The sequence below is a fragment of the Electrophorus electricus genome, chromosome 1, assembly GCF_041902795.1.
Source record: "Electrophorus electricus isolate QZ-2024a chromosome 1, ASM4190279v1, whole genome shotgun sequence".
Taxonomy (NCBI): Eukaryota; Metazoa; Chordata; class Actinopteri; order Gymnotiformes; family Gymnotidae; genus Electrophorus; species Electrophorus electricus.
In genome coordinates, this window is record NC_137497.1 from 33319359 (window position 1) to 33341094 (window position 21736).

General features: G+C 37.7%; 2 protein-coding genes across 5 annotated transcripts in view; one reads left to right on the forward strand and one right to left on the reverse strand.

The window, feature by feature from the left end:
- The window catches only part of slc6a20 (solute carrier family 6 member 20), a 35141-nt gene extending 26873 nt beyond the window's left edge, over nucleotides 1-8268 (reverse strand). For all 3 annotated transcript variants that reach the window (XM_081715840.1, XM_027001200.3, XM_081715843.1), the window contains exons 1-2: nucleotides 7996-8268; nucleotides 1702-1842 (exon numbers count right to left, since the gene is read on the reverse strand). In XM_081715840.1, the coding sequence (XP_081571966.1) occupies nucleotides 1702-1842; nucleotides 7996-8119 (265 nt within the window). In that variant the 5' untranslated portion in view covers nucleotides 8120-8268. The remainder of the gene's footprint in view (nucleotides 1-1701; nucleotides 1843-7995) is intronic.
- A 7757-nt stretch (nucleotides 8269-16025) lies between these two features.
- Nucleotides 16026-18858, forward strand: ggctb (gamma-glutamylcyclotransferase b). Of its 2 annotated transcripts, none has more exons than XM_027001175.3 (5): nucleotides 16026-16209; nucleotides 17271-17395; nucleotides 17615-17757; nucleotides 17853-17988; nucleotides 18510-18858. In XM_027001175.3, the coding sequence occupies exons 1-5, from the start codon at nucleotides 16140-16142 to the stop codon at nucleotides 18663-18665; spliced, it is 630 nt and encodes a 209-aa protein (XP_026856976.2). In that variant the 5' UTR covers nucleotides 16026-16139; the 3' UTR covers nucleotides 18666-18858. The 2 variants fall into 2 exon arrangements, with proteins under 2 accessions (XP_026856976.2, XP_026856977.2); XM_027001176.3 differs by having other exon boundaries at nucleotides 16030-16209; nucleotides 17856-17988.
- Nucleotides 18859-21736: the final 2878 nt, after the last annotated feature.

The window sequence follows — 21736 nt, forward strand, 5'->3', positions numbered from 1 at the left end:
TGTTACACACTGGCATTTTTACATCTGTATCTGAGAGTAATTTCAGAATAATCCCTAAATGTGATACTATGCCCTCAGTAACCCATCCTGCATAGCCTACCTATACTTCTGTTTTTCTCATTTAGTACAGTCAGTGCTTATGTGCAGTCATATCTGTAGTCTAATCTACATTTACATACTTAAATGAGATTTAAATGAAATAAGATAATAAATTCCTGATATTGAATGTCATCAGCAGAGCAAGATCTCTTCAATCAATCAGGATCAGTGAGTTTATTGTATATATTTTTTTATGAATGTATCTAAGCTAATGTTCACATAGGAATTTTGATGCAAGAAATCTTCACATAAGAAAACAAATAGAACTAGTATTTGCTGGTTTTTGGTTATTATACTTAATATCATTGTTATAATGATATTGTTATAATATCACTGTGCTGAATTTAACTCTTATAATAGTCTTCTTCAGTCTTAATATGGTATATATTTTTGCAGTTATCCTTGGATTAAAGTTTAAGAACCTCTAATGTGTCATGCCTCAGTCAACACTCATCCAGGAATTCACCATCATGACCACTTCCCCATTCACAGTCACCTACTTACTAAGTCTCACAGGTGACCAACTCCTGTGCTTTACATTGACTAATGCTAATAATGCTAATAAAATAGCATAACATGGTTCTGGACATTAATAATAAGTGGAGATCTTTCTTTGTGCACTATTTAGACAGCTGCCACTTAATTACAAATCTTTTGCTGGGTATTACAATAGCTTCAGTGTCCTTGTAGTTTGATAAGAACATTAGTAATGCATTTACTTTCCTGAATTTAATTAAAAAACCAATAAAACCAAAGTGGTTAACTTGTTTGGCAATATCTAGAGCACATCATTAATGCTTGTGCTTATTAGAGCCTATATTCTTCTGCCTACCATAGAGAGATCCAATAAATTACAACAGTAGCAAAATAAACATTAGATTTACTGGGACTAACCAGGTGATACCATAAATCAAATCTGAGATATATATATATATATATATATATATATATATATATATATATATATATATATATATATATATATATATATATATATATATATATATATATATATGCACCTTTGTAATACTAAGCAAGTGAACCCAAACTGAAGAGTTCTTTATAAGATTAAGTCTGCCTGTTAACTCAGCAGCCAAACAGAACTGGCCAAATCTCAGTAAATGTGCTTTCAGAGCTTTTCAGAAACAAGGCTCTTTATTTTAATTCCTTATTTAATTTTTTGGGTATGTTATATATTTTAGACCAGCAAAAGGCCACCAGCCCTCTCATCTATCAAACATGCTAATAGCAAACAATCTGTTGATAGTGGAGATGAGATAAATAAGAATATCAATGACACCCACGCATACTCCTGAGAACTGAGCTGCATAAAAATATTTTTCTGCCATGATGGTTAATGTGCTGAAATTCATCATAATGAGGAACAAGCAGTTGCAAGGTTTTGCCAGACACTGCTGTTTGATTGATAAAAACTTCAACATTACCTTGATTAACCTTGCTTATTTCTTAGATGGGTCAGTAACCTTACATAAGAAATATGCAACTGCTGTGCTTTATGAGTGACTGAAAAGGCTGGTTTCTTTCATACATGTGCACACATATCCATTGGATCTGCAAAATAAATATTAAATAAATCCTCACCTACTCCACCCAGGTAGGGACTGATGGCACTCCATGCTCCAATGCTGCCCAAGCGCATCTTCTGCCCAATTGCCAGTTCCATACAGAAAAGAGGAATTCCCTCCAGAACCAGCATGATGAGATATGGGATCATGAACCCACCTGCAAACCAGAGAAAGTAAATACACTTTTTATATGTGTAAGCAAACAAATACAACAAAGTGACTAATGTAGAGATATAATAAAGGTGAGTAGTGTTTGGGGAAGCTACTTTGAAAGCATAGCTTGGCAAGCTGACAATTACTTCACACTGGAAGAAGGTAAACAAAACTACCCCAAGGAGAAATCTAGTTTGGGTAACTAAAGCTGCTTCAAACTACTTTGTAAAAAATGAAGAAATTGAAAAGGAACATGGGTTATGATTATCACAAAATACTATATTATAAAAAAGTTACATTCCAGCAAAAGAAATGCCACTCAAATTGAGTTTATTGTAAAAAGTTCCTTAACAACTAAAACAGTTTTCACAATGGGCCTATTTAAATGTCAGAATGTCAGAAAAGAGCAGAATGCCTTATTTATTGGACACAACAAAGTTCTTATCCAACAGGCAGTTCATTTAGCACTTAAAATGTGCTTTCCAAACCTAAACAGCCACTTATACACCAGTGTTGAACTTTATGAAGACTGCACATTTTTGGCAGAAATGAGACCACAGTTAGTGGGACATATCCAGGAACCTAAGGACTTCAAAAACATTCTTTTGATGCTTTGGTTTCAATAGTTAACTACAAAAAAGGCAGAAAAGTAATTTAGCTACTTAAACCACTATGCACATATGAATGTATTTGTACTGCCTGCAAGCTACTGCAAAACATAGGCACAGGAAGGTAGATAACAATAGCCACAGGAAGGCGTTTAAAATCATTTGAAGTACTTGGACTAGAAGGAGATAAAACTTATAAAAGCAGATTCTTTTTCACTTAATTTACTAAATAGAGTTTATATTTATGTTACTTATATTTCATGTTACTTATTTCATTTTATATATATATATATATATATATATATATATATATATATATATATATATATATATATATATATATAGTCTTTTTTCTTTTTTCTTCACCAGAGGTCCTCCACCAGAGGCCTGGGAGCTTGAGGGTCCTGTGTAGTACCTTAGCTGTTCCCAGGACTGCACTCTTCTGCTGGAGCCACTGGACCAGTTTTGGGGTCAAACCCACTGTGGTCTTCACATTCTATATCTTTTCTTCCACAGCTCTTCTTTGAGACCTTGGTATTTCTCAAGCTTTTTGTGTTTATCCATCACTATGTCTGGTTGGTTAGCCCTTGCCAATTTGTCTGTATCTGGAAGTCCCACAGAATCTTAGCATGGTCATTCTCCACTATCTTTGGTGGTGTATACCACTTTGACCTTGGAATTTCCAGCCTGTGCTCAGCACAGCTGTTTACAGCACAGATGTTACTGTATACTATGTCAGCCAGTAGGTTATGGAATTCCATGTATGCTCTGCCTGCTAGAATCTTGCATCCCGCTGTCTCATGGGCATCTTTGCTCTGCCTACATCTGGGGTCCTGCCTGATGTGGTAGATCCCAGCCTCTGTTGATCTTCTATTCAGACCTTGTTTCTGTCCTGCCATGATTAGTGCCTCCATGCTATCTTTCAGTCCAGCCTTTTTCCAGCCATTGATAGGATTTTTCCATATCAGCCACTTCTACTATTTGCCAGTGGTATATACCATACAGAGGTTTATCCTCCCATGATGGTCCATGTTCCTCCTCTTTCCCATTCTCCTCAGGTTTCTGCTGTCTGACATACTCACTGCTAAAATCCTGGATCTGGGTTGTTTCATCCTGGATAATGGCTCTGATGCTCAATAGTCCTTGGCCCCCCTCCTTCTCAGAGTACTGGATTTGGGATGAAATGGCCTCTTCATAATTTCCCCTTGCCTGTGGGATTCCAAGGTACTTGCCCTCAATATCTGTTATGCTACCTTCTGGTAATACGAACCCCTCAGTTCTACCTCACCTCTCCTTATAATCATCTGACCACACTTATCCAGTCATTGCTGTATATCCCGGTGAGATGTATTAGTGATATCTCATTCACGTCTGGCATACAGATTGATGTCATTCATGTAGAGGAGGTGGCTAATGGTTGCTCCATTTTGTAGCCGGTATTTGCAGCCACTTTTGGTGATGATGGAAGCAGTGGGGATGGAACATCTCATTGGAAAATCCTTCACTTGATTATGACTCATGCTGTTGGCTTGAAGTCAGCTTTTGAGTTGTGTTCCACAGCCCCACTGAGTTCTTGATGAAGACTGGATGTTATACAGCCTCAAGCTGTATCCATGTATGAGGCACTGAATCATTGTAGTTGATACATGCAGTGCACAGGTTGTTCTGTCTTACAGCCTTGTGGCTATTTTATCCATCAGTAACTGGTGCTTGGCTACTCTGGTGTTCTTGCCAATGCCTTTCTGAGCCCTGAACATGTATTGAGCCATGTGCCTACTCATCTTAGCTGTAATTATGTAAAGGAAGGTTATCAGCCAGTAGTTTGATAGAACTGCCCCTTTCTGGGAGTCTTCATTTAACCATTCAAGGTGGGTTCCATCCATTAACAGCTGGTTCATTAGTGCTGCCAGGCACTCATAGAATGCAGTTAGCTTCTTCAGCCAGTAGGCATGGACCATGTCAGGGCTGTCCAGCTCTTCATACTTGAGACCCTTTCTGCTAGCGTGATACTTACTGGTTCAGGGTGGTTGCTCTCGGGTTCAATAACAATATTGGACATTATTGTGTGATACCTCCTTCTCCAGTATGCTTTTCCAGTATTGTTTATTCTTCAGCTTTGGTAGGTTTGTTCTCATGCTATTACCATGCCACCAAGAGTACACTTTGATGGCTTGTGGGAGAACATCCTGTTTATTCTCCTAGCTTCTACTTGTGTACCTCTTAAGGCAGCCAGCTGGAGCTGTTAATCTTTGCTTGGCAGTTTAGTGATCGTCAATCTAATAGTCTACTGATCTTCATTCTCAGGTCAGTAGCTCTGGTGATGAGCTTGGTGCATGGGTTCATTGGGTCTTGGTTCCCAATTTCAGGATGTGGGGATGATGATGATGATGATGATAACTCCCCTCTGACCTGTAATCCTGGCTCCCCCTTGCTGTAGCATTTGTGTTGTACCTTGCTGATCTCTAGTTGTGACAGTAGTTGCTGCTTGTGGATGTTGGAACACTGAGCTAGTAGTATTTTCTGTGTTATTCTAGATGTTGGGTTTTGAAGCATCCATAGTTTTTTGTGTTTCTTAGTTGCTTAGTTGCTCCTTCCAACAGTGCTCTATTTTCCACTCTTGTCCATGAGTGTTTTGTATTTGTTGCAGAACCCCACTTTTCATCAAATTTCCCAAGTCTTATAAGTTCCCAAGTCTTATAGTGTTTCCCAAGTCTTTCCCAAGTCTTATAGCGTTTCCCGAGTCTTATAGCCTTTGGATTTCCTAGAGAAAATGACCATATATGCAAAAACTTGCAAGCCATAATATTTACAGTATCTCTGCAATTCCTCAATCAAGCAAAAAAAAATACTGTTTCAACTTGCTGAGTTACTGGCAAATTTGCTTTGCCCTGTCATATCTGGACTATTGAGCAAGATATATGGTGACCAAGCAACTTCATAGTTACCCTGTGCATCCACCACATATCACGAGCATACCCACCCATGGATGGCTGTTCATCCGTGAAAACAATCTCATATTGTGCCTGTACAGTACAAATGCTAATAGGCATAGCGTTCTTTCCTGTCACCTAATAATGACTATTTAAAGCACTTTTCTTAAACCCAGTGTGCTACAAATAGACAATAAGAAAAAAAAATTAATAAAAAATAAAGTCTATCAAACATCTATAAAGGCTAATATAAAATGATAGATTTTAAATAATTATTTATAACAATTCAAAGTAGAAGAATTTTCTATAGGTGTCACGGAACGCTCACCTCCTGCGAGGCACGTGGTTTGGCCAGCCACGTGCAGTAGGAGGGCCATGTTCGTAGCCACACCTGCACACACCTGTATTGTGTTAGTCTTTGTGTATTTAAACTCTTGTCGTTGTGTGCAGTGTTGTCATTTATTGTTGGCGTAATGTGTGAACGTTAAATGTTTTTCTTGCCGTTGTTAAATGTAATCGTGTTTGTTCAGTGGTAACCGTGTTGCGTTCATTGTTTGTAACACATGTGAGTGCCGTCGTCTTTGTTTCAATTAAATGTTCGTCCATGTCGAAGAGAGTCTGTGCGTCCTGCCCCTCACCCTGCGGCACTTGGGCCACCACACGTTACAATAGGGTCAGGTAGAGCATTCCATAATAGAGGTGCTCTACAAGAAAAAGCTCTCGCACCCAAGAGTTTTAGTTTGCAAGGAGGCTGCTGTAGAGTAAATGATGGAGAACTATAAGACTTTATCAGGTCACAGAACTAAACTGGTGCTAAACCATGAACAGCTTTGTGAGTTTTAAAATCAATACCATCATGCACAGGGACTTAGTGTAGCTCAGTAAGCACAGGAGTAATATGAGTTGAGGTGTGAGTGAGACCTCTTGTAGTACAATTTTGCAATTTTGAAGCCTCTGGAGAGGTTAAGAAAGTGGTCCACCAAAAGAGCATAATAGTCCAACCAGCAGGAAACAAAAGTGCATATAACTTTCTCAGCATCAATGGGTGAGAGAGGTTATGTATAGGTTACTTATGGCTTATAGGTTACGCTCAAATAAGTTACTTTCTTGTGTAGATGTAAAAATCTGATCATCTCCTATGTGAAGAATAAAATTAATATATTAGAGGAAAGATTGCTGCTGGTCAATTAAAAAAATTATAATCTTAGAAGATTGTATCTAAAGAAAATGCTGCATCTAGGATTCTGACCTACATACCTGGTACATTAATTGTTTTCACAGGGTCTGCTGATTACAACACCAGACAAGAAATAATATACTTTGTGCATTTGTTACTAAGCTTATTAAAAAAAGAAGCTTAGAACAATCTTATTCACTAAGAAACTACTTAAACCATATTTCAGTGAGGAGAAACAAAAGAAAATAAAGCATGGATAACAAACCATTAGCGCCTTATCAATAAAATTATTTTTAACCCAATCAACTCTTTTTAGCCTTTAACCCACATCAGCAACCCCAGAGCCCTTCCTGATCCTACACTAGGGTTACGGATTACTGACAATTACTGGGTTATTGACAATCAAGGTTTCATACTTCCCAACAGTCCCATCAGTTTTATGCAATGTGAAGCCACACTGGCAGACTTAATTTTGCACATAAAGAAAGCTGACAGTGTTACCTGAAGCATCTTGATAGAGACTGTCATATATTCTGTGTCCCTGTCATACCTGTCCCTGTCATACCTGTCATATATTCATCACAAAGCGCACTATGCAAATGTAATGCTTGTTAGTCCCTCAAGAGATATAACTTATAAATATAGTAAATCATACATTACTGTTTAACACAGAATTTATCACTAGAGTGCCTGATCACCACAGACTGAGTTCCAGTTTTCCAGTAAGGACAGTGCTGCAGAGAAACAATGCCCTACAGCTGAACATGAAAAAGACACTGAAGTCTTTACTTGTTTGCTGCTGTTTTAAGCACACAATGAGCAGTTAATTATTCATAGCATGAATACTTTAGCAAACTGGAACATTCTGGATGTTGAAGACACCACATTTACAAAATGTAGTTTCAAAAGATCCTAGAAGGATTAGTAGCCCTTTGTCAGTAAAGTCCCTTTCTATTGTGTAGATTTTAATCACATCCAAATATTTCATGACAAACAAATAATATCCTCAATGTTTCGTAAGACATGCTAAAATCAGCCAAGAAGAAATACGGTACAAACATTACGCTGATGCCACACTGTTTACTTTTATAATCACAGTCTTAAGAAAGCCCTTACATTGTAAAAAGGCTTGTGATAACTGAATAGCAAAAGTTAATCTGACAATAGCCTCTAGTGAAGCTCCAACCTGTGGGGTTTTGTGGAGTTCACTCAAAAAAGATTGGTTAAGCAAGTTTACATTTTCTCCACTCTCATTTCCCTATAGAAAGAAAAGATACTCCTAAAGAAAACTGACAAATACTTTGCTATGTTGCACAACATAAATATTAATCAGTACATAAACATTCCTAGGCAAAAATATATCAGATCATGGATATTGGTAATGTTTTTGAGCCCTGCTTCAAAGAGAGGTGTGGGGAGGGGGGATTAGTATTTATTCTTACCTCCTCCATGCATTTGACAGAGGTATGGAAAGCGCCAGACATTTCCAAGCCCCACTGCATAAGACACACATGCTAGCACAAACTGCATTGGGTTGTCCCACGATGGTCTTGCTTCTTTCTCCATAGTAGTGACTGGTTAACCTGATGTATAAAAGAAAATTCAAAAGGAAACAGCAGCTTGTAGTGCTTATTGGGAAAATGACTATCCTTTTGTAAGCTTTGCAAATATTTATGAGTCAGAGGAACAAAGATGGGCAGCTAGACCTTAGTGAAGTCTTGGCTTTACCAGCCAAGGAGTATTATACTGAAGTTTCCACTACTGGGGGAGGAGCATTGTCTTAATTGTCTGAATTTGCATAGTTCAGGTGAATGTTTATGGGAGTACACTCAGATCTGCTCCGACTTTATAAAAGCAGTTTAGGTATTCATTATAAATGATACTGCTCTGGTGTTCATGAAAGGGACAGTATTTACGACTATACCACTGATAATACAAAAACTTTAAACCACAGGGGTGGTGATATGTCTTTGATATCTCAAGCAAGTCTCAGAGTTTATCACATCTGCTGTTTAACCCTTTATTTTCCATCTTGAGCCTTGAGTCCGTAAGCCCTGTAAACATCTGCAAAGATACAAAACACAACTGAAGAGAAATATATACATTTCTGTTGCTGCAATGTCGAGACTAAACTCTTACTCTAACTTTAACACAAATACTAACCTTAACCCTACCCTCAGCCTCTGCTCTATTACCTTGAGCAGTTTTATTCAACAAGTTTTTTTTAACAAGTTTTGTTTAACTTTTTTTTTTTTTTTTTTTTTTTTTTTTTACAGTTTTTTTAGCAACTGTAAAGCTACATGACTCAGAATAGATGCACTTGCAGCTCATATATGCATTGCATTTTGCTCTGGAAGATGGCGCAAAGTTTGTTGGCTGTAGTCTACATAATCAGGTCACAAAGGAGGAAAAAGCCAAAGGCAAGCTCTTGTTTTCACAGCTGCTATTGTAACTGCTGTTTCTCTCCTCTGTTGTTGATGGCAACGTTAAGCACATGCATATCGGATAAAAGATTTTACATTTTAAAATCTAAAAAATCTTCATTGAGAAGATTAGTTACTTTTCAACTGCCCCTCCAAATGCTAAGAACTTGGACATGACAGATTTCTGTGATTAGTACACCACCTGGCATATATTATACTGGTCCAGCTTCCCAGCTGCCTATTCATATTTTAATGAGCACCATTACTTGGATAATCTCAGATTCTGTTTATTGAAATATTCTTTCTGTCAGGTATAGATCACAACCTTAAAAAGCTAGGAACATCCTGATAATATTTTTTAAGAATAACCTGTTTATTAATAAGGTTTAGCAGAGAAGTTTATGAGAACAGCAGTGGATTGTTTTATCAGTAGCTTATCAGTAATGAAAGTATATTTCCAGTTCTGAAAGTCACATCCTTCCTCCAGTCCTTTAGTCAGCCCACATTACAAATACAAGTCCTTCAGGAAATGTAACTACAGTTTATTTATGACATGAAAATGAGCCAGTAGGTATTCATTTAAAATAGTATAAATTAAATTACATTTTAACTTAACACTCCTTGTCTTTAGATTAATCATTATTTAATATGTCATTTTTGCAACACACAGACACATTTTGGCTGAATGGTCATAGAATCCCTGGTTGGTTATGTAGGACTAGTTGTGCCTGAACAACAGTATTTCACATGGTGGGAGGGGGTATCCATAGCAAGAGAAGCAGCTGAATAATTGAATAAAATCTTGTTTTTGGAAGTATCCCACTGGTTAAATACCCCCAAACAGCTATTTGTTACATAAGTGTTCTTCTGATCCTCAAGAGCTGTTTATCTAAATGCTCAGCACTTTCATAACACTTTTGGTCTGGCCATTCTGATCCCTGCTGAGTGTCTGATTGGCTAAGCAGGTGGGAGATAGCAAATAGGTTAAAGGGAATGTTATTTTTTGACAGATGTGGAAATCAGTGCACAGCCACTCAATGGGGGTGTACCTCCAAGACAGTACTATATGGACCATTTAAAGCTGTTTAAACTGGTTCTTTACTGAATCTACACTGAATGAATGAAGGCCCATGTGCAGATCTTTACCAAAAGAGAAAGGGTAAGTTCTGCTTGTTTCTCATTTACTAAATGGTTTAACGGGTTTTGAAATCCTTCTGCAATGGGTCCTAGGGGAACAGACACTGCATGTCTTTTCTCTATAGCAGTGGATGGCAAAACACTCCTTTTAAATGGTGCTGTGCTTTTTCTCTTGTATTGAGAGTTTGTAGCTGATGTACAGCAACAGGTGATCCTCCCCCTTGACCACCTGGGCCAAAACAGATATGTCTATAAACCAAAAGCAGTCTGGTAAATGCAACAGTGGGCTTCAACAGAGAACCACCTTAACCCTGTTAAATGTATAATGGAACTGCTTCATTCACTGGACTGGTTCTGGCACTCCCATTTTAGTAAGAGCTGTAAGCGGGTTGGTGACATCAGAATAATTAGACACAATCCTGTGATGCTATGCCAACCACAGGAACTGCTTCAACTCCTTTTTGGTCCTAGGTCTCACACAGGCAGCAATTACTGCAGTCTTGTCCAATTTGGACATGCACCTGTCTATAACCTAAGTGGACACTGATACTCTACCTCCACCCATCCAATGGCACACTTCTTCAGGTTTGTGGTAAGGCTCGCTCATCTTAATGATTTCAGGACAGCTCTCAGGTGCCTCACGTATCACTGCCAGTCATTACTACAGATGATGACACCTCCAATCCAAACTCATCTCTCAAGAACCACTATCACCAGAGCAACAGGGACCAGGTCTCTCCACAGTTTCAGATAAATTTGGACTGCATTGCCTCTGTTTGTTCAATTTACCTCATAGTTGATCTACTCTCCTCACCATGTTACATGTTCAGATTTGACCTTCTTGTTCCTTCATCAAATTCCCTTGAGTTAAGTGACTTAGTGAGTAAAGTTTTGTTCTCAATTCAAGAATGCACTGAATTTCACTTTTATTATCTGAAGGTCCCTCCTCTCAGTCCTCACAGATGACATCTAAGAAACCCTGGGACTTCTGTCCATATCATAATTCAAAAGGGTTTAGGGTGAACAGAGGTGGAGTCGAATATGGGAACCATGACACCAGGGAGGGGAAAAAGCGAGATGGAACCTCTCGCACAGCAAACAGAAGGGCATCCAGCCACTTATCCCAAACTCTAGCATCTTTGTATGTGAACTTCCAAATCATATTTTGAGAGTTTTTTAAATTATTTGACCAGGCCATCGGTTTGTGGGTGATGGACTCTGGTGCAAATCAGAGATTCATGGATAAGTGTGCATGCTTCAAAGCAACACTGCTTCCTAGTATCAAGTTACACAATTCATGAGAAATAATGCAAAATGCTACCCATGTGCACTTCACTCTTAAGACCTGAAGAGATCAATCCTAGTTCTGATGAAGGGAATCTCGATTATGGGAAGGGGGCACAATAGTGCCCTTGGGATGACCGGGTGATTAATCAGCTGACATTTGCAGCATGTCACACACCACTTGCAATCGTCCTCTCAAATGTCTGGTCAATAGAATCTGGCCAATAGGAGGGTTAGTGCCTAATCCCTGCCATGGGATTATTATGAACCACATAGAAAAGCCAAGGTGTTCCTTGGAGTGTCATCTGGGTGCCATCCGTGCCCCAGGGATGTTGATAATATGACAATTGACAACAACATAATTCCATAAGTGCAATTAAAAAAGGAAAAAATAAAGATTTTCAGAGTGATGGTGTTGTCAAGCCAATTAGGTCAGCATAAGAGAAGACTGTAGGAAAATTATTTTAGGATTTGAAAAAGGACTGCAAGATTGTTGGCTCTAAACTTCAACATTTAGCCTTCACAAACAAATCACAGCATTAATACTTATTAGCCTGATGCTTTGGAGTTGGCAGTATATTTGCAGCAACAACTCTTGACATAATGTGTTAATGCTTAATGTGTAGCTAACTCTTAAATGAATCTACTCAGAAGCACCTATGAAGTACTTTGGGGTACAGAGAAGCTGGTGAAATTGCTGGTGTATTAAGTTGACCTAACATTTGCTAACATACATTGTATAGTATGCAAGCATTCATGTTACTTAATTAAGAATTTTATATTCATTAAGTATACTCTATTATTTGTAGTTAATCAAACATGGTTAAATTATTCAAAGTAGTACTTTTGCAAAGCACACGAAAGTGAAACTTTCATCGTTAAAACTTTTATTTACCACAGTTATTCAGATATATTTGGGAATATCAGTTATGGAGCCAATTTAAAATAGTTTTACTCAGTTTTTTTCATGTTATTATATTGAAGCTTAGGGCCCCCAAAATCTAGGGCTGGCCCTGAAACAATTGCAGTGTTAAATGAGGATATGGGACAAAGCAGACAGATCCAGAGTACTAATCCAAAGGGTTAGTCCAGGGCAAAGTGAAGGTCAGAACTCAAAATGAGCTCAGAAAAACTGGCAAACTGGCAAAACAGTCAAAACAGGCAGACAGATAACAATGCTGGAACCACTCCGAATTGCTGACTACAAAGTCATTGCAAGACATTGCAATGAACCAGGCCGAGAGAGGGACTTAGATACACATGGGAATAATTGGCTAATAAGGAACAAGTATTACAACATAGAGGACAACACACAAGGGTCGGGGACTAAGAACACCAGTGAGACTGACCTCTGGTGGCCAGAGATGGTGCTGCCATGAGCCTGTGAGACAGCAATGCATCTATGAACAACAGAGAGTCAGGAACATGGGGCTTCTTTATAGTCACCAGTCACTTACAGAAGTAAAATATGTTTCATCCAGTTTAAATTGAATAGTAGTAGAAGTAGTTGTTGTAGTAGTAAACATTATTAGCCATAATTATCAACAATGTTAAATGAACATAAAAAATGACTTGTCTGATAATTGAAGACTATCTTTGTGTGGTAGGGCAAAGACTGTTTTGTCTAGGCAGGTAGTCCCATTCCTCTCATCATTTGACCTCTTCCTAGAAGTCTGGCTTTCATGCAGAATTCTGGGCATCAGACAAAGCAATGCCCACTGTAGACATCTGCACTTTTCTAGTCCTCCCTCTTTCTAGAAGCCTCTATACCACTCTCTTTCTAACATCTGTTGCATCCAGTGAGTTGCCACACTCTTGATAAATAATGTAGGCATTCACCAAGGCCACTTCTTCTACACATGGTGCCAAAAATGGTGCTACCACTTCACATTACAGTGTCCAGTTGGTGCATAATTGCCCTGCCCACACCAGCCACATACATGTTATAGTCCTCCACACGCAAAGGTTTCTTCACAGTCCTGAAGGCTGTGGGTCCTTAGTTACCATGGATGTGTCATGGTTGGTGGACACAAGTGTTACAACTCCTATGTTATGGAAAGATGCTGCTAGCAGAGGGCCATTTTCATAGAAGACATCTGTTTGCTTTAGCCTCAGATTCCTCTTCTGTGGTGGCAGTCCCCAGCAGATGACACAGACTATCCCACAAATTCCTCTGCAGGCTCATGAACTTCCACAGATGTGGAAAACTTACCCATATAAACAGCATGTCCCTTCTCCATTAGTCTTAGCTTTGGAAAATCATTAACTTAGAAATTAATAATAAATTGTACATTCAAGTATCAGGGTGTGTTGGGGGTGGTGGTCTGTCCTCAGAAAAAAAGAGAAAATTATGCAATTTTACACTAATTATTTATTATCATTAACAATTATTTCACTAAATCTGTAAGGGTTGGCACCAGGCCGAGGCCCCTCCGGCCACCAGAGGGAGGCCTCGAGTCAACCACACCACTAATGAGGCTGAACACTCAACAGCTGGGCTAGACCTTATATAAGCCCAGTGACCCAGCCATTTGGTTCTGAGTCATTGCTAAAGTTTTAAGCCCAGCTCCTAGCAGGTAAATCTGGGTGTTGAAGGCTGTGAGCCCTTGTGCTATGCCTCTTTTCTGCTCTGCGAGGATGTCAGTGTTTTTACATGTCCCCTCCCTTCTCCGGTTTTCCCCTCTCGAGTCTGTCTCTCCCCCAAGGCTTCCCTTAGCCATTTAAGTTCCTCCCCATTTTCTGGTTTTGCTTGGGAAGTTTTAGTTTGAGATTTCCCCAGTGCATCGGGGTTGCCATTTCTTCATGTGGCGTCCTTTGTTCTCCCTTCTTCCACGCTCGGCGTGGTGTTTAGTTTTTTCCTTTTGTTTTACTTGATCCAAGTTCTAACTGTTCTGCACACGGGCCCACTATTGTTAGAGTATGGTTGCTCACCCAGTAGGCTATTGGTGTCCTCACCTAGCTGAGTTGGGTTCAAGCCCACCTTATAAAGTCAGCTTTTGTACCTTAGTAATCTTTCAATTTATATTGGGGTAAATACTGTATATTCATTTAGAGGATGCTCTGCTATCACAAGTCATGACTAGCTTGCAAGCCAGAAGGCTAAACAACCAGATTGAAGGATGGATATTAATATTATCTGGTACTAGCCATAGCCAACTATCTTGCAAAGCCTCTATGCCTATATTTCTCAAATGACATTGTGTGTATGAATAATTGCATTTCATTTTCACATGTTTGAAAAAGATTGATGCCCTATTAACCAAAGCATCACATTTTTCATGAACTGTTCAACACTGTTGCACACACAGGACTGTGTATGTCTGTACTTGCTGTGCAATGGTGATTTAATTTTGCAACTTTTGGAAGAAACCAATACTATAGGGAAATGGAGCATGCTGCTTTTCAAGATATGATCTATGACATAATTACAATATGTTTCACTCATAATATAAAATGACCATAACTTCATAAAATCTAAAAAAAAAAAAGATATCAAAAATCACATGCCCCTATCCAATCTTGAATGGGCATGATGCCCCTGCTTGAAAGTAACATTTGGCTAAATATGCTACTTCTTAATCTTTCATTCATTCAGACCCTATCCCAGGTGAAAATGAATTGGGCTTCTCTGCAGCAGACAGCTGGAAAGAACTGTTTCTGAAAATTGAATGAATTTACCATCACTATTCTCCTTATCCTGCTGCTACATGTTCTACATGTGTTTATAAACAAATTTGTATGATTCATGTAATTTATGCAGATATCGGGATTGGTCTTTTAGTACCATATGTATTAGGCTGTTTATTCATCCTGAATTCTAAAAATCTATTATTTAGTTAAATAACTAAATTCTTAAAGTGTAAGCCATAAGAATTTTATCAGTATTACATTTAGATTTAGATAACAATGCAATATAAGGGAACCATATGTAAAAAATGTAAATAACCATAACTATATTAACAACCTATTTCCTTTATGGAAGAGAATACAGAAATCTCCACAGAGAATACAACAATACTATTTTTTATACAACAATCCTTTTTTTGTGTGCAAATAAAATTAATCATTAGTTTATACAAAATATAAGTAAGTAAATGCATAGGAAAAAAAGGTTTGGCTATAGGCTATTCATAATTCAAGCAAAAGAAACAATTTCCCTCAAAAAGGTTTATATTTACTTATTGTATATAATATTTTAAAGATATTTACTTAAGATCATTTTCTGGTATTATTTCATTTTGATGAGATTTGACGATCAACAGCTCCAATATCTCCTCTGAGCTATTAAATATAACAATTTTTTATTAAAAAAAATAAAAATTCTGGTAGATTATAAAACACATTTACAGAACTTGGCAGACACTCTTATACAGAGTGACATATATATTTACCAGTATATGTGCTCCCTGGAAAGCAAATCCATGAACCTGCTTTTGCTGACACCTTTCTTTACCTGCTCTACCTGGAAGACATAATGCCAGTACTACAAAACTACAAGAGCATGCCTATACAGTGTTGTTAATCATTGTCAAATGTTGCTTTACCCAGAAGCCTCTTCCATAAAATGGCTAAGAAAGAAAACATAATCACATGATCTGAAATCTGACACTCACAAAACAAGCACTGTACAGAAAGTGTTCCCACAGGAATAAAAAAATAAAAAAATAAAACACAGAAGGAATGTTATCCACCCCCTGCATTCACAGATTCCTCTGAAGAAACAGTAGCCTGAAAAAAGAATAATGGCTCTTGGTAAAAGATACATTTTTCACAGTATGTTGATGACTGGGCTGATTCTTCTGCTTATGCTAGGTAAGTGAAGTAAACTCTGGCAAAAATATCTGAAACAGTTTGAAATGTTACACTTATGTCATGCACTTTTCAAAGGAAAGCGCACGTAAGGACTGTGGGAGTTTTTTTCTCTACAGGAACTGGTTGTTTTCCAATTGCTTGGGGTAGTTTTTCTTGTTGGGATTTGCACATATTAGTTTGCATGTTTTAAAAAACTAACTAAAGTAGCTGCATATTTCAACAGAAATGCTGCTCCTTTTCCATTCAATTACTGCTAAATTCTCTAATAATGCTATACAATATAACTGTTTTAAAATAGACAGTAAACTACTGGTAAATTGTTAAATAATAAGGCCTAACTAATGAATTTTAAACCTTAACCTCTTCTGCTACAGTTATTGCAAACTATATACATAGCACAAACCATAAGGACATAGAATGTTTTCACTATCTTAATGTGCAGACTGAGACAGAGAGAGAGATACTGTGTGTGTGTGTGTGTGTGTGTGTGTGTGTGTGTGGTCCAAGGTGTGAAGCTATATTTTCTAAATTTTATATATATATATATATATATATATATATATATATATATATATATATATATATATATATACACAATGGAATCACAATATTGCAGCAATTCATGATACATACACACAAAACCTTTAACAGTGCTACAATTACAGTCATTAAAAACCTTTGCTGGACAATTACTTTGCAGATCTGGATGACTTTGTGTTCTGGGACATGTTTATCTAAAGTTGGGGGCTATGTAATTATAAGATAAAATGAGCCATAAGGTCTCAGTCAGCAGTCTTGCCAGTGTGCAGTAATGTCCAATGACCACTAGAGGGCCGTTCACAGCCATTTACTGTTCATCTTCATGTATTTGGTTTAGTGCAAGCACTGAATGTGTCACCGAAATTAGCACGAGAATGGTTGCACTATAAATGTAAATTAGAGGTTTTTCCCTCTGTCATGCCAAAGCGTGTATGTGTACCTCCTTTGAATACTTAATCTGTAAGATGTGCTGCACCCTTTCCTCCTGATCTTCACCATGCTGCTTTTCCTTATCCCCACAGAGGCCTTAGGCACTATGGACCACAAGACCACATTTCTCTACTTTGCCTATGGAAGTAATCTTCTTAAGGAAAGACTTCAATTGAATAATCCTTCAGCAAGTATTCAATGTGTGGCCAAGCTTCAGGTATAGCATATGTTTTTTTCCACGCTTACTGAATGAAATCAGCTCTGGCACATATTCAGAGGGATCACTTCTCAAGATTTCAGTGTCATGGTAAAACCTTTAGACCTTTATGTATGTAACCTTCCCAGGAGAGGATGTTAACAAATCATTAACAGCTGCAAAATTACATTTGACTCCATTACTAAAATTCATTAATGTTTAAGACTTTTACTTTTGTAGGACTACAAGCTTGCTTTTGGGAACCATAAGGGGCGGGCCAGTCGCCGGTGGCACGGTGGGGTTGCCACCATTGAGCCGAGTCCTGGGGATGAGGTGTGGGGAGTAGTGTGGATGAACATGACAGACCTGGAGAGTCTGGACAGGTACAACCCTCATAGGGATAGATACTTGTAGACTGATTAGCTAACTACTACTTTTTGTACTTTTTGTGTGATGAGTTTGTCCCTCTGTGTGAAAGTAGACAGGAGGGTGTGAAATTAGGAATATACAGTCCAATAGTGGAGTCTGTATGGGCCAGTGATCAGTACCTCAGCTGCCGCACTTACATCATGAACAACTGTACCCATGCCTTGCCGTCTCCACAATACTTGAAGGTATAGTCTTTTTGTCTGTGTCTAAAAGATAATATTTATTGTATTCAGAAATATGATTGAGACAGCCTAGCTTTGCTTGTGACATCAAATTCCTTTAACGACAGGTATGAGTTTTGAACCCCTACTACAATGCTGTGGTGTTTTTTTCTGGTGTTTTCTCCAGCTTCTTTTATGTGTAAAACACAATATGCTGTGAGCAGCAGCTCAGTCAGTGGCTTACTCGTTGATGATACCCCCCTAAATCAGTTCTGTATCTGAAAGAGATATGTTTCAATCTTGTTTAACAGCGGATTCTAATGGTTATGTTTCTGTATATCGATTCATTACTGCTTAGTCTCATAGTGAAGCAGTCCTTCTCAGTTGGATCCTCCAATTTGGTTGAAACAGGCACTCTGAAAGTTAAATATGTGAATGTGCCCTGAAGCATGTGCAATGATGGACCAAAAATGTTTTTTGCAGCTATGCTTGAACTAATAATATAAGACAACAGAGAAAGAGCATTTGTTTTCCTGGTGTTCTAGGTGATGATGATGGGGGCAGAACAGAATGAGCTGCCAAAGGATTACCAGGAGAAGCTCAAGGCCATTGAAACCAACAAGTATGATAGTTCAGTGTCTGTGATGGAAAAGATAGAGAAATCTCTTAAAAAGAAGAGAAAAAAGCCTACTGATGCATAAGTCTACAGAGGCAGCTGCTCTCGCAAATAACCTGTGTTTAATCACAGATTACCCCCAACAAATATAAACAGCTTTAAATGACATTAACTTGTAACTATATTATCAGTTCGTGTTATTATGACTGAAAAATTATTCAGAATAATTTGTAGTTCTAATATCTTGTAGGAAAATAAAATCTGATATGTCAACAAAATGTGATTATTATTATTATTATTATTGTTGTTATCATTATTATTATTATCAGAATCACTTTACTCACCAATAATTGTCAGGTAAAGGAATATGGCATTCTGAAAACTTCTCAATATTGATAGGAACATATATGCACTGATATAACTAACAATCTATGAAATAAATATAGACTAGAAGGCATAGGGGAGAACATCATAAGTCACAGTGCATAATATACTTAATAACATGGGTGATAAATATGTATGGGCAAACAAGACATAAGGATCTATATGCAAAATTAATTGTAACTGTAAAATGTGGTGTAAATTTGTCAGTTCAGAAGCACAGGCTGTGTGTGGCATATCGACACTAGTTTTAGATGTAAATCTCTAAAAACACCTTTATTTGGTGCATATTTATTTTAGCTACATAAGCCTGCCATATGTCTGGTCTGGTCTGTGCACTGTGGTAGTACACTTCATCAAGGTAGGCTTCATCAACAGAACACTATACTACATTTTTGGAGAGGATTCTTGTTCAGCAGAGAAATTGTTCAGGCACCTATTGGTTTTGGGATTTAGTGCCTTAAATATTTTCAGTTTGCACAACATGGGATTTATAAAACTGACAGGAATACACCTTTAAGTTCCCCACATTGTTGTAAATGACTCATTTATACAACTCTGTTCTAGAGAGTTGTGAAATAGCATATCTGATGGTCCAAAATTGTTTTATAAGGTTAAACAATTTGTCCAGAGACATGATTCATAAAAATTTAGTATTGGGGTAAAGAGAGCAACATTCCTGCTTGCAGAGATTAGTAAATGAAAATATATCACTCTAAAATCAGTAGTGGAATTAAGAGCTGATAACACTAAGAAAAGAATGATAAACAAAAGTCACCTGTGTTCATGTTGTGACATAATGTCTGCACAATCATTGAAATGAAATGAAGAAGGTATGGTTTCATAGGAAAATAGACAAAAATGTTTTACCAAAGCAAGGCAGTACATAAAACAGGAGCAGTCAAGGTAGGTAATGTTGCACTGTTAGGCACAGATGATGGAGGATGTTCCCCTGGAGAATGTCTAACTATTGGCTGTTAAAGAGCATAAATCAATTTTCAATTGAAGTCTAATTTGTCACTGCATATATAATCAATGGGCAACATAGGCAACATGATAGCAGGCATAGTATAGATGAATGAATATGTTTTGACCGTACTGAATACTGTTCTGACCATCTGAGAAGTTCTAATTTTTGCCATTTTTTGGTTATTTGCTCATTTTTTACTTGTATACATGAAGCTTAATATCTTGATATTCTATGAAGCTTGATATCTAATTCAAAGGCAGTATACATGCAAAAACCAAGAAAATGCCCTAAGACTTCAGAGATCAAAATGAATGACATTTAGAAAAGAGTTAGAAAGGCCCACTGTCTTAAAGCAGCTTCACAGGAATCATGGTCTAGACACCTAATGAGCAAAAAAAAAAAATAAAAAAAATGCAAAGAGTGGCAAAACCTTCTTTGTAGTGTAAAAAACCTTTGGAGGATCCATATACTCAAAAGGGAAACCCTCCTTCCTGGGTGATCCCAGTTCACAGTGTCCATAACCAAGTGAATCATAATTGATGTAACAGAGATAAAGTAACACAGTAAACTGTGATAGTACACTTATAGTAAATTCTGTGGCATCCAAGTGGTTAGTCTGCTGGTAATAATTGAAACAATTGATATCAAAAGATCTGCAATAATCCTGGTGTCCTGGTTTACTGCTCTAGACTGGTGAAAGGTTACCACTACTGACTTTTTCAGCACAATTCTGGCTCTGTAAAACTGTATGGTGGTTGGTATAGCATGCTTGGTAACAATGGTGCTGAGGGACTGGGTTCAATCATCTGTATGGATAAGTGCACCATGCTTTATCAACATGAGTCCTTGAGGTAAATTTTATAATAAAATGCAATAAAACATTTCAGCAATAATGAACAAATTACACATGTCTGATTCAAAATCTTAAAACCCAGTTTTCACATGCATCCTGACTCCACACAGGGGAACAATATCAGGGATATGTATGTATTTTGTGCAAACTGAAAGCTTGGTCTGTGTCTTGAATACAAGAGCTTCAAAAGAATTGAAACATTTGAGATTTCTACCATCACTGACTCTTTTGTGCCATGACTATTTCATTCTGTACATCGCCAGGAACAATATATTGGGTTTTTATGTTGGTCTTCCTAACAATCGTATGAAATGCGTATGAAATGCCAAATAATTTATGAAAGAAACCATATGCTTACAATTTGCCCCCACCCACCCATACAAATAGACAGATGAGAGAAATGGATTCAGAGATCCGCTGCACATAATAGAAGAACATTAATTTGATTTCATGCTGGGCAGAGTGACATCTGATCAGGAAGCACAAAGATGAAATACAAAATTACTGATAGAAGGTGTGTGACTATGACCCTGTGCTGTTTGACAACAGTTAGACCAGAGCTGCATGAATTCCAAATCGGTTGTTCATACTGAGTGGCACTGCCACCAATCAGATGTATATCGGATTTCAGTACCACATGAAAAGTGGTCCAAATTTAAATTTAAAATGTCAGATTCAGTGTATTTTTGCTGGTTATACTGCCATCCAAATGCCAAATCTGTGACATATATGAAGGGAAAGATCCAATTTGTGTGATCATAACCTCAGTGGAGCCTTTTATAGGTGAATAATTACGAACTGCAATTCATCTGCTGCTATGCACAGTCTGAGTCACCAGGTACCCTTTTCACTGGTCAATTACTGATCACATGACCACTGCTGGCACTACATACCATCCTCAGCACTCAATGGTAATAGTCATTTTATTGGAATAGTAATGGATGTTGAGCTG

Bases quoted from the DNA above. Each gene is read 5' to 3' on its own strand.
- ggctb (XM_027001175.3), top strand. From the start codon at position 16,140: ATGGCTCTTGGTAAAAGATACATTTTTCACAGTATGTTGATGACTGGG. The intron at 17,758-17,852 runs GTACAACCCTCA...TCTGTGTGAAAG, and splicing joins GACCTGGAGAGTCTGGACAG to TAGACAGGAGGGTGTGAAAT. The intron at 17,989-18,509 runs GTATAGTCTTTT...CTGGTGTTCTAG, and splicing joins CGTCTCCACAATACTTGAAG to GTGATGATGATGGGGGCAGA.